General features: G+C 45.4%; 1 protein-coding gene across 1 annotated transcript in view; it reads left to right on the top strand.

Annotated features, from left to right (window-relative positions):
* The window catches only part of LOC133361645 (oocyte zinc finger protein XlCOF6-like), a 39,028-nt gene extending 27,199 nt beyond the window's left edge, over nt 1-11,829 (top strand). The window contains exon 3 of the mRNA XM_061580627.1: nt 7,252-11,829. Within this exon, the coding sequence (XP_061436611.1) occupies nt 7,252-8,373 (1,122 nt within the window). The 3' untranslated portion in view covers nt 8,374-11,829. The remainder of the gene's footprint in view (nt 1-7,251) is intronic.
* Nucleotides 11,830-12,854: the final 1,025 nt, after the last annotated feature.

Genomic DNA, 12,854 nt, shown 5'->3' with positions numbered 1-12,854 from the left:
ACTGACATTTGCAAACAAGGTCCCTTTCTGAGTTGTAATGGGTGTATCAGCCGTGTTGAGGACCTGCATGAACAGTGGCTGATTCCTGCGCACGAGTGTGTCAGCTGCTGCTAGGCAATGGCGACCCACCACCGACGGTACTGCAGAGACAACGAGCGGTGCATCCAACTGGGAGGTGACGAGCGGGGTGCAATATCGGAGCGGCACCAAGGCCTGCGCACCAGGCGGGATTGAAACCATAGTCCTGACCAGCGCCTGAACTCGCGGACGCTGCTTCGGTTCCCCGCCTGGACGCAAGAAATACAAGCGACCCCCCGATAGGGTTTCGACGCAGCCTTTGTCCGTCAGAATGCGAAGGGTGATGTGACTCAACAGGTCCGTGCCCAGCAAGCAGGGAACCGTGAGCACACTGGAGACCAGTACCGGAGCACGTACCTCCAGCTCCCCAATGCGGACCGGCACTACCACTTGGCCCATTATCCCCATACTTCCCCCATTTGCGGCTATGTACCTGGCCTGCACGGTGCGAGACAACACTGTCCCTCCAGTAACAAGTCAAAGACACGCAGGGATATAATGCTGGCCGACGCTAACCCCTGCCACCGAGCCTACCAACACGGATGTCCCAGCCGTGGCCGCCACCACCCTTCTGGCCAACCGATGCCACTTATTAACCGTGTCCGGCCACGGGCCCGGACCCTCAGCAGGAATCTTAGCCACCGCCCCCGAAGAATGAGATGCGTGATGGGGTGAACCGTGGTGGATGGTTCCGGCCAGGTGTCCAAGGTATCAGCATTCGCCTGAGTCGGAACAACCGCGAACTGAGGCTGACGATCCCGGCTGGTCGTCCCCGGTGCACTCATCGTGCTGCGGCATCCGTGGGCAATGTGTCCCTCCCGACCGCAGTGATGGCAGATGACTTCGTTGGTTACCCGAGGATGATCTCCTGCCTCGCGAGGTGCCCAACGCCGGGGTCGGCGCTCTGCTTCCCGCGAGATCCTCGGGTACTGCCACAGGGCCTCCACCATCTCTCCCTCGTTCTCCTCCTCCGGCGGCGCATGTCTGGTTGGGGGCTGTGGCAGCCCTCTCGACGCCACCACAATCCCACGCAACGTGTGCCATCTCTTCGCAAGCACAGAGATGTCGTGTGACCCATAGCGAGGTGCGGGCTTCTGTTGTATATATAGGCCTTTTTTCTAAAATTTATATTCAGAATAATTGTTCCAATTTTTTAAATAATTGATCTGGGCGAGCATGGGACATGAAAGGGTGAGGGACAACCCACTCCCTCACAACAGATGCCTTTCACACCGACCAAGCAACGGAGATAAGCCATAAATAGGTAATTAAAAAAACAAAAACAAAAGAGAAGGGGGAGGGGGTTTAGCTAATGAAATTCTGGAAAACTCAACAGAACTTCAAAAGGCCCCCTCAAAGCAATACAGACAGTAGGCTCCACGATATATTTTTTCATTTTTCGTTTCCCTTAATACAATGGCTAAAAGTTCAAAACTTAGCGACAAAGATTAAGTCGATATCGTAGTCTGCCAACACACTCACCCAGATTAAAAACCAGACTGCAGTCACATTGGTGGCCTTGATTTATTAATTACCTTATTTTACTCCCCTTCACCTCACATATTGTCTCTTGTTGTAGCTTGTTATCTACGTGACCTTACCAAAACCAAGGAATATGAATTCCAGCAGTCAAGAAAACTTAAGTGAAAACTTAGTTACATCTAACCTCAGGACATTAAAATATAACTCGAGTAAAACAGCACAGTCCCTGGATACAGACAACAAAGGTTAATAAAACCCTAGGAATATACGTGGTAATAACAATGATAAATCACAAATCTTGAAAAAACATAAACTAAATAATAATTATGAAGTATTAGACCAAGGGTCATCCAGAAGGAATGAAGCGAAATAGCCCCACCACACAGGACCAAGATAAAATGTATTCCATAGAGAGAGAGCCTCCCAACCGCCTTTGTCTCCCAGCAGCATGTGGTAGCAATACAATCACAAAGAGAGAGACAAATGTAACACCCCCGCGAGGGAAGACTGGGGAGCAGGGGAATGGCACTCACAGGGAGAACACCCTCCCTCCAGAGAGTTTATTGCAAAATCATAAATCGAGGTAGCAATTTGGGGCATCTATTTTTCCACGGATGAAAAGATGGCTTGAGGTGGGGGACAGGAACCAGGCCAGGGTGAGACTTAACAGATTGCTTAATAAATCAGAACACACACACACACGGACATACGTACAGCTGTTCTCACAGGCTGAGAGCGAAATCAAAGGAAGTTCCAGTCAATTTGCGAGAAGGCGAGCCAAGGGGAGAGATTTTTCACGTAAAAACATCGATACTCCAGCTAGCAACAGAAGTCTCCAGCCAGCTACTGCAAATGCTACTGCAAGGGACAGAAGAGCTACGACCAGCGAGCAGACTTCGGGGCATGGCCTCGCGATCAACCATGGGTGTCGTGTCTCGCAGAGAGAAGGGACGGTGTGTTGTTAAGAGCTGAGTTCGGCAGGGACCGACAGAATATCGCGGAAAGTTTTATTCTACATTTATCCTGATGTTTTGAGTCGCTTGCAAAGTCAAGGATTGCGATAAGTTGTATTGTACTAAGCTTTCACAGTTGTTTAAGAGGGTGCGAATACAATTTACAAGTTTTGAGAGTGAGTCCCAGCTCCCACGAGCAGCTGCAGCTCGAGTTGAACTGACGAGCAACGTCAAGCAATCACCCTCGACAAAGGGCGGAAGGCACCAAGCATTGTCCAAGCGAGCATAGCAGTGAACCAGCTGCACACATAATCGTGCGCCGCCAGAGAGCACGGAGCAGGAGAGAGAGCACGCAGCAGCGCCACCGAGTGCCACCGAGCAAGGGTGTCAGCAGCCAGCGGACAAACGTTGTGCCGACTCCGCTCATCCAGCAGAAGAAAGAGCATGACCAGCCGCCTGTGAGGAAGAGGAGAGCGCCGGCGAGAGCGCTGTGGGTTCGACCCACACACACACCGACCAGCACCAGCCTATCGGCCAGTCAGTCGGCGCTAGGCAATCCTATGCGATAGGCTGCAAACACACACACACGTCAGCAGCAGCAGCTTGGGAACGAGGTTACAGCCGCAACCATGGTCTGCTAATGTATATACGACCTGTCTGGCTGAATGCCGAAAGATGTTGTTTCTTACCTCAACATTCGTTTGTTTGGATATAATTACTAAGTAAGTAACACCTAAAGATTTGATATTTAGTGACTCTTACTGCAGGCTCTGAATGATTAGTTCTAGATTTCTTTTTAATTAAAGTAGCATTGCATCATGACATAAATCATAAATCTTGTGTTCGGTAACTTCGGTTATATACCTTTCTGTTTCAATCTCGGTCGAAAGTGTAGTTAAACTTTCAGTTTCCGCTTTGGTTTCGGCCCAAAGTGTAGTTAAACTTTCGGTTTCAGCTTCGGTTTTGGCCGAAAGTGTAGTTACACTTTCGGTTTTGGCTTCGGTTTCGACGGAAAGTCAATTCTTAACTGCTTAAGCAGCCAATTCCAATCGCCCGACAAGTGACCGGCTCATTAACATAATTTATTCAGTTACACCGCCGCTCGTTGGGGGAGGGGATTGTGTGATGAACCCCGCAAGTGACGTCATGTCATCTCCTGCTTCCGCGTGACGTCACGAGATACCAGGAAGCTGCCGATCATTGCGCGCGCTCACTGAGATCCGAGGTGAGAAGTTCACATCGTGGTGGTTGTTGTTGTGGTGGTTGTTGTTGTTGTTGTTTACCCAGGTAGAGCCTCGCTCCTCTCGTAGGGATATTAATTGAGGAGCAGCGAGTATGGAATTGATGTCCAGATTGGAACATTACAACGCGGGGCCTAGCCATGCGGGGCCTTGCCTCCTGCTCTCGCCTGATCGCATTTGCTTTAATTATCTTCTGTTGTAGCAATGTGAAGACATAGCCACAAAGGAACGAAATATAAGAATGTAAGTTGTTGGAGGGAGTCATTGTTTGTCGTGATTGAAGTGGGTATGAATAGTATGTGTGTGGTGGCGTGTACATGTATAATTATGTAAACGCGATTGCGTGTGTGCATGCTTTGCAGTCCTTACCAGGCGATGTATACTTGATGTATTTAGTTGTAGCTGTTGTATAGCGTCTGTTGTGTAAAAGGAGGCCGGTAGTGCTGGTACAATGAAGGCTGGTCTGCCTATGATTAATCCTTAATTCAACCAGACTATTTTGTATTAAGCTTACAGATCCTTAATCTATAATTATAGAATATAATCATGAGTCTATTTGACAGGCGAGGCTGCATTGGTTCGGTCATGAATCCCGCATTCCCAGTTACCGCATGCTCAAGCAGCTTCTCTTAGTCCAGATATTAGGGGCTAAACAGGCATGGCATTGGCTAGAGAAGAGATTGGAGGATGTGGAGGTGATCGGAACCGCCAATGACTGGTATCAGTAGTGTCAATATTGTACTCTGTGGAGGAGGCCCGTGAGGTATGCTGCAGGGCAGTTATGATATATTTGCTCTGCAACAACGATGAGGTCGGATGAGTGACACTCACAGAATGGGTGGAACGCTGGGTTCCTAAAACCCAGCAAAACAAAGAGGAGCACAGCTTTTTCATGTCAGTCATCCCTTGACATCTGGATCATTCCCATTATCTGCTGACAAAAGAATCCACACTTACATGGCCATAAATTGCACCTATCATGGCATTACCACTGTGCTAAGGTAACTTCCAATTCGTCATGAATGGTGGATGTTTTGTTTATATAATATGTTAATGATACATATGAAATGTATGTGTATTTAAGAGTTTATCTTTGTGGGGAGCTGTAGCGCAGTTATTTCACTGCATTATGAACGTAACAATTAGTTTGATTATCGCCGACAGCAAACATGATTGATAACACTGTGTAATAAAAATATGTTTTGTCCCTGGGTAGTCAGTGTTATTTTCTAATTTCTTATGCCTCAAAAGTACAGAAAATGGCTATTATTACCCACAAACTTTGCGTTTGACCAGGACAGTGATATTTTGCAATTCAGCTTTTTTACTTGCACGCTTTTTATGAACTCACTCTGTCTGTTGTTTGTTGTCGTTGTTGTATCCTCAAATCTCAATTTTTACCCACTTCTCAAAATGGTATCGACTGCAAACTTGGTATACTTATGTCATACTGATGACAATACTATTTTCTATCATAAAAAAATTTAAAGAGATCTTTTAAAACATTTTTTATATGTTATGTTTCTGCTTGGCTCTAATTGTCCACTGTAAACTGATGTTGGCTGTAAATGACCATGGTCCCTTATGTTATGGCAAACTTCGGGGCCACTTCCTGGAGTTCTTCCATTACTAGTACGGTACATTTAATTAAAGCGTGTTGAAAAAAAAGTGTTTTTTAAATATTATCTATTTCAATGAGAGAACTTGTGCATTTGTGTCATACCTTCATGTAAAGTCCTGGTCACAAAAGCAAAGTTTGTGGGGAATAATGGCCATTTTCTATACTTTTTAGGCATGACCAATTAAAAAATAACACTTGCTACCCAGGGACAAAAATCGTGTTACATAGTTTAAGTGAAAGCTGAACTTATTGTGGGCCTCTGCTATGTTGATTGATCTTGAATTAATTACACGGTGAAGTGAGGAAGCATTAATACTGAGCAGATGAAAGCGGCAAGGCATGGTTTTGGACACACCACCACCTTTTTAAATCCTTTATGTTAAGTTCGCTTGCTTGCTTGCGTGCGTGCGTGCTTGCTTGCTTGCGTGCTTGCTTGCTTGCTTACGACCATGCAAATTTTTCGGTCGTTTTTTAACCCACTTCCCGTGATCCAATCGAGCTGACATTTTCCACACAGACTCGTTGTGCCAGACAATTAATGTTCGTGAAAAAAAATTCCCAAAATTTTACACTTTTTAGGCAAAAAAAATTTATTTTACATATATTGAAATAGAACTCATTCATGGATTTGGCTGAACGTCACAGTGTAAGAGCCCAGAGCATAACCCCACCACAGGCCGTGGCGGAGTAGCGCAGTTGGTAGCGCCCTCGCTTCCCATGCCAAAGGTCGCGGGATCGATCCCCGCGTCCTCCACAGGCGAATATATTTTTAAATCCTTTATATTAAGTTCGCTTGCTTGCTTAGGACCGTGCAAATCTTTCGCTCGTTTTTTAACCCACTTCCCGTGATCCAATCGAGCTGACATTTTCCACACAGACTCGTTGTGTGACAATTAATTTTCGTGAAAAAAAATTCCAAAATTTTACACTGTTTAGGGAAAACAAATTAAATATTTAATTACCAATTCTTAATGGTGGCAGACAATCATCTGACCCATAGGTGGCAGCCATCTCAAGCCAGAGGACGAGAGGACTCTTGCCGCCACGCATATAAAGGATTTATAGTGAAAAACTTTGTTTTTACGGGTTTATTTATTACCATGCCAATGTGTAACAGTGTCAAGTTTGTATTTTCAATAATGTATATTAACTATTGAACATGAAGGTTAAATGAAAACAATAGTTTAATTTATTTTTCCTCTGGAACTTTTTACGTGAATGGAAGCAGTCAGGAAAATATCTCAGCACATATGCAGCTGAATTCAGATCTGTTCATCTGAGCATTCAAGCAAATCTGAGCCTGGCTTCACACCTCGAAGTTTCGATTGAACATTAATTTATGCATTTCTGCATATTACAAATAGTATTATTTTCAACACCCTTTCCTATGTTATCAGAATTTTTCTTAAATAAATATTAGTTTTGTAGCTAGACAGCCGAAATTGTGTGCTTGGAGTTTTCGGTTAACATTCATTTTGAAGATACTCGGGCATCCAGGCATATGTATGACTATTTGCCCTCTCATTGTGTGCCTTAACAGCCCGTGTGATGAATTGGGGAATCTTTTTCACTACATCATGAAAAGATTAATAAGTATAGACGTGTGAGTCATGTGTGACTGTGTATATATTCATTCCTCTGTGCCTCGATACTGACGTAGATGGTGTGGATATGTTTTTCTATCTGCAGCTGATGCTTCCTCTGACGCTTCCTCTGCAGAATTGATCTGATGGAGCAAAGGCACTCAGCGCAGCTCGGTACAAGAAGGAAACAATGCAACCAGTATGCAAACAGCACGGATCGTACTGGAAATTTGACACAGCACCAGAGAACACACACAGAAGAGAAACCTTTCAAGTGCACTGTGTGTGAGGAGGCATTTTCACAGTCATCACATCTTACAATACACCAGAGAACACACATGGGAGATAAACCGTTCAGGTGCACTTCCTGCCCGAAAGCGTTTGCACATTCATCACAGCTTAAAATACACCAGAGAACGCACACAGGAGAGAAACCCTTCAAGTGCAGTGTGTGCGGGAATGCGTTTGCAAAGTCATCATATCTTCAGGGCCACCAGAAAACACACACGGGAGAGAAACCCTTCAGGTGCCCTCTGTGCAGGAAGGCATTTGCACAGTCAAGAGATCTTAGGAGCCACCAGAGAACACACACGGGAGAGAAACCCTTCAAATGCAGTGTGTGTGAGAAGGCATTTGCACTGTCATCAAATCTTAAAAACCACCAGAGAACACACACAGGAGAGAAACCTTTCAAGTGCACTGTGTGTGAGAAGGCATTTACAGAGTCATCATATCTTAAAAAACACCATAGAACGCACACAGGAGAGAAACCCTTCAAGTGCACTGTGTGTGAGAAGGCATTTGCACAGTCATCCATTCTTCAGAGCCACCAGAGAACACACACAGGAGAGAAACCCTACAAATGCACTCTGTGCGACAAGGCGTTTACATGGCCATCTGTTCTTCAGAGCCACCAGAGAACACACACAGGAGAGAAACCCTTCAAGTGCACTCTGTGCGGGAAAGCGTTTTCACAGTTAGCACATCTTCAAAGACACCAGAGAACACACAGGCATCAGACGATCCCTAAGGAGTGTGATCTGAAATCGACTTGTGAAAGTCAAAGTGCTGCAATGAGCCCATCCCTCCTGAAACAAGAACCAGAAGAAAATCCCAACTTGGACACTTTAAAAGGTATCAAGGTGAAATGTGAAGAGGCAACAGTGAAGAGCGAAGAAGTGAAGGTAAAATGTGGAGAAGTGATGGTGAAATGTGAAGTGATGGTAAAATGTGAAGATGAAGATTCAACTCCAAAATCGGACCTTCACATTTATGGAGGCAACATGAAGCAGGAGGAGAATTCTGACTGTGAGGCAGAGCGAGGCAACTCCCAGCAGTTTGTGGAAGTGGAGGTGTGGGTGGACTTGCTAGACAATACAAAGTCAAATGGAGACCTGGTAGATGTGCAAGCTTAAGACAATGAAGCTCCAATCGATTCACCTTTGTTACGGGCCTTTAATGAAAATAATGTGAAGTTGAACACTCAATTTCTAGGTTCATCCTGCAGAGCAAGAGCGGCCAGTGTTTGCGGACCTGTGGGTTGGGTAGATCTCTAACCAGGATCGAGAGCCAATTAGCTCCCAAGCATTCACTATGTTATAATATTAGCATTTATATGGTGCTTGCTTAATTGCCTCAGCAACTCGGAGTTTCGTATCAAATCTCATCACAAACACTTGAAGAGCATGTTTTATATATGCCTTTTCCAAAAAATTATATTAAGAGTGATTCTGCCCTTTTTTTTATAATTTTGATCGGGATGTAGTGCTGGGGCACGGAAAGGGTGAGTCCCCCCCTGCCTCCTACCTTACCACACAAAAGACAGCTGGGGGATAATTACTCACAAGCCTGCTTGGGAAGTCATTAAATGTTATAAAAAAAAACTGGCAAACCTAAGGGGGGGCTAATGAGATTCTGCGGGACATCCCAGTTGACTTTAGGAGAAAGACAGAGACAAATATGCACCGTATCACCTTAATAGACTGTAGGTTGCAAGTTCTGTTAGCGAGCACCTATAAAGGCCGGCACAGCGCACGAGGGGGTGGGTGGCCGGCACCACGCCTGGCCGCCTTTGTCTCCCCAGTGGTGATGTCTACTACACAGCGCCTGGTTCGCTGTGTTCCTGCCAAGGCAACATTGCCACGGACCCCAAGCTGTGTTCCTGCCAAGGCAACATTGCCACGGACCCCAAGCGGTGTTCCTGCCAAGGCAGCATTGCCGCAGACCCCAAGCTGTGTGCCTGCCAAGGCAACATTGCCACGGACCCCAAGCTGTGTTCCTGCCAAGACAACATTGCCGCGGATCCCAAGCTGTGTTCCCGCCCTCACACTTTCCCCCCTGCTTGCCTAGATATCCCTGCCGGCGAAGGTGCGATGCATAGAGAGAGAGAGATGCCACCCACACCGAGGTTGCGGCCTAGCTCGCGCTCTCACACTCTTCCAAAAACTGTAGCACACGGACGAGAAGTCGTGTGGCGAGTGCAGCAAGACATTTTCTCGCGCTCGGCCTACAAGTATATATATATATATTTTTCTTTTCGCTTGTATGTTAAACTGTGTGTAACCCTGATATTTTAAAGATGGCAATTCTCCTGCTGTGTATACTACTGCTGTCCCGGCCATATCTAGTGCCACATTCAACTTTACAAACGGCTACCCACGGCAAAATTTTCCACGATGCCGATCCATGCATAGCAATATCCACAATAGCTTTAAGTAATGAAGGCTGATCTTCCTCAATTTTCGGCCTACCAGGCTTGGCCCTGACATTCAGCCATGTGCATAGATCTGAATTATCTTCAAACAGAGCATTTAATTATTTTCCTTTCTTCTCATCTCTTGCTTTCTGTGCTCTTTTTTGATCACCCTTTTTAAATCCTTTATATTAAGTTCGCGTGCTTGCTTGCTTGCGTGCTTGCTTGCTTGCGTGCTTGCTTGCTTGCGTGCTTGCTTGCTTAGGACCGTGCAAATCTTTCGGTCGTTTTTTAACCCACTTCCCGTGATCCAATCGAGCTGATATTTTCCACACAGACTCGTTGTGCCAGACAATTAATTTTCGTGAAAAAAATAAATAAAATTTTTTACACTGTTTAGGGAAAACAAATTAAATATTTAATTACCAATTGCTAAATGGTGGCAGACAATCATCTGACCCATAGGTGGCAGCCATCTCAAGCCAGAGGACGAGAGGACTCTTGCCGCCACGCATATAAAGGATTTATAGTGAAAAACTATGTTTTTACGGGTTTACTTGTTCTTCTTCAACTGGTTTTCCAATTCAGTTTTTTTTTCTTCTCCGGCAGTTCCCCATCCAGTTGCTGTGTAAGCATTCCTCGTTTTTGGTGTTCGTACAAGTCGACGAGATCAGAATTCAGAATGTTAATCTGTGACTGCAAATGCAGCTGGGCTGTAGCAATTCTTGATGTTGCTGAATTGCTAGTACTAGGCGCTGAATCATCAGCCTGAGCGTCGGTCACTTGTCCATCAGACTGTGATACAGAATTCTGAGGTATTTCGACGGGCACTTTTTTTTATTGGCAGATGTTTGTTTAGCCCAAAACGAACAAAGTGATCCTTTTCTGGTGGTGGGAATCGCCTTTAATTCTTGCAACCAATGATCAACTTTAACTTGCAAATCTGGATCATTTTCATGCCATTCCACTTTTGAACCAGTTCTTCTTGGCAAACCTTTCTGCTCTTTTAGATTTGAAAGAGAAAAAGTGAAAGTACCCCTATGGGTTCCCCCTTATCACCAGTGATAGTAAATGTTTTCAAGGAGAAATTTGAAACGTGCCATCTAGACATCCACCCTATGTCCTTCCTTGTGGAAAAGATATATAGATGACACGTTCGTCATTTGGCCACATGGCCTGCCAGCATTGAACCAATTTCTCAACCACATGAATTCCTCCATACACCCATCCATCAAATTCACCATGGAAGTGGAGAAGGATGGTAAGCTACCATTTCTGGATGTTTTATTTGAGAAGATACCTGATGGCTCGTTGGGACTCTCTGTCTACAGGAAAGCCACCCACACAGATTCCTATCTGAAACCTGATTCCCACCACCATCCGGCACAATTCCCTCATCAAGACACTACACCATAGGGCCCACTGCATTTCTGACCAACACCACCTAGCCAGTGAACTGGAATACGTACACCAGGCCCTCAAGATGAATGGGTATTCGGACCGCATTATCCGCAAAGCTGTTTCTCCAACCATGGAGAAACAACCCCCTGAGACGCCGATGAAAACCATCACGTTACCATACATAGCAGGCGTTGCCAAAAAGATTTCCAAAATCTTAAACAAACACAAGATCCAGGTCCTATCAGTACCGTACACAAAATTCGTGATCTAATCCCATCTGTGAAGGATGCAATTCCTGACATGCAATAACCCGGAGTCTACAAACTAAGTTGCACCTGTGGTGGGTGTTACATTGTGGAAACGAAACGACATATCTCGGACCGTGTTCGCGAGCACAAGTCAGATCTGAAACACGGCAGAACTAATACCTCTGCCGTGGCTGACCATTGCTATAACGCTGTGGGCTCTCATGATATTGTTTTTTCCGAGACCAAGGTACTCTGCAAACCTTCGGGCAACTATCAAAGGTTTGTTCATGAAGCCATCCAGATATATAAACATATACATAACTTCAACCGAGAAGATGGATACAAATTGAGAAATCATTGGAAGGATGTTATTAACCAGGTTAAACCTTAACTGCTTTATGGTGTTGTCTTAATATCCGCATCTCCAGTCTTCGTCAGCCTCCCACTCCCAGCCCCGCTCACTCCCCCCCCCCCGCCCCTGGCATTTTGCCGTACTTGCCCTTTAAACCCTTCTAGCAGCGCTTCACTTGGCAGCGCTCCAATCCCCTACCCCACACCCCCCTCTCTATCTCGCCTCCCTGGCTCCTCCCCCCTCTCTTAACCTATATGGCCTCTTATTACAGCAGCCCTTTTGCCCACTTCAGCAATTGTTTCTTGCTGTGGTTGTCCCACCTGATGACGGACGCTTGTGTTGCGCCCGAAACGTGATTTAATTTATTTTATTTTATATCTATGTGACTTTACTGAAAGAACCAAAGAGTACTTTCTGCTCTTTGTTGGATATGCCAGCACGTACGCATCAAAAAGACACTGGTACATTTTATTTGTAACCATCGTAGCATTCAAATTGCTTCAAAAAATATTATTTGAGATTTTATTTGTGTAATATAAACTTTCATTATTAAACTTGATAAATGTATATTTTCATTATTATTTGATTTGAAAGTAATATTTTAAATAGATAGCGTTACATTAATGAATTATTTGATTAGCTATTCTTTGATTATTGATTACTATTGTAGTGACATATGTCACTACTGTGCGGGTCTGTACACACATGTCACTGCTGTGTTGGGTATGTATGCGTGACCCTCACTGCCGGGTCAGTATGGAGGCTGTTGACGTGTGCCACGGGGTCGTGTCATGCTGTGGCCCTCTAAGTGATCCCGACTGGACACGTGACCGGATCACGTGGTTGGGGAGTGGAGCCTTCTCGAGGGTTCGAGAAGAGGGGCGTGGCCAGGTTGTAGGCAGCCACGCCAAGGGGCTTATAAGCGGCCTCAGCACAGAGAGCTGGGCTGTTCGTGACTTGGATGAAGACGCCTCATGAAGAATCTGAGGAGAGAAGCCTCCAGTCATCATGCACAAGCAGAAGCCTCCTGGCTTGGCCACGCCAAGTAGTACCCGAGTGTTAGCAAGATTAAGACGGTCACCACCTTATGTATAGGGTGTGTTACAGTTGTGTTGCAGTTGTGTTAAATAATATTGTTGCCTCCACACGCAGGTGTGCGCCTCTGGCGAACCATTACCACTATAATTACTCAATTAACTCAAC

This window comes from Lethenteron reissneri, unplaced genomic scaffold (assembly GCF_015708825.2).
Source record: "Lethenteron reissneri isolate LAM-NWPU_2019-01 unplaced genomic scaffold, ASM1570882v1 scaffold_116, whole genome shotgun sequence".
Lineage (NCBI taxonomy): Eukaryota > Metazoa > Chordata > Hyperoartia > Petromyzontiformes > Petromyzontidae > Lethenteron > Lethenteron reissneri.
This window is presented reverse-complemented; position numbering and strand designations above follow the sequence as displayed.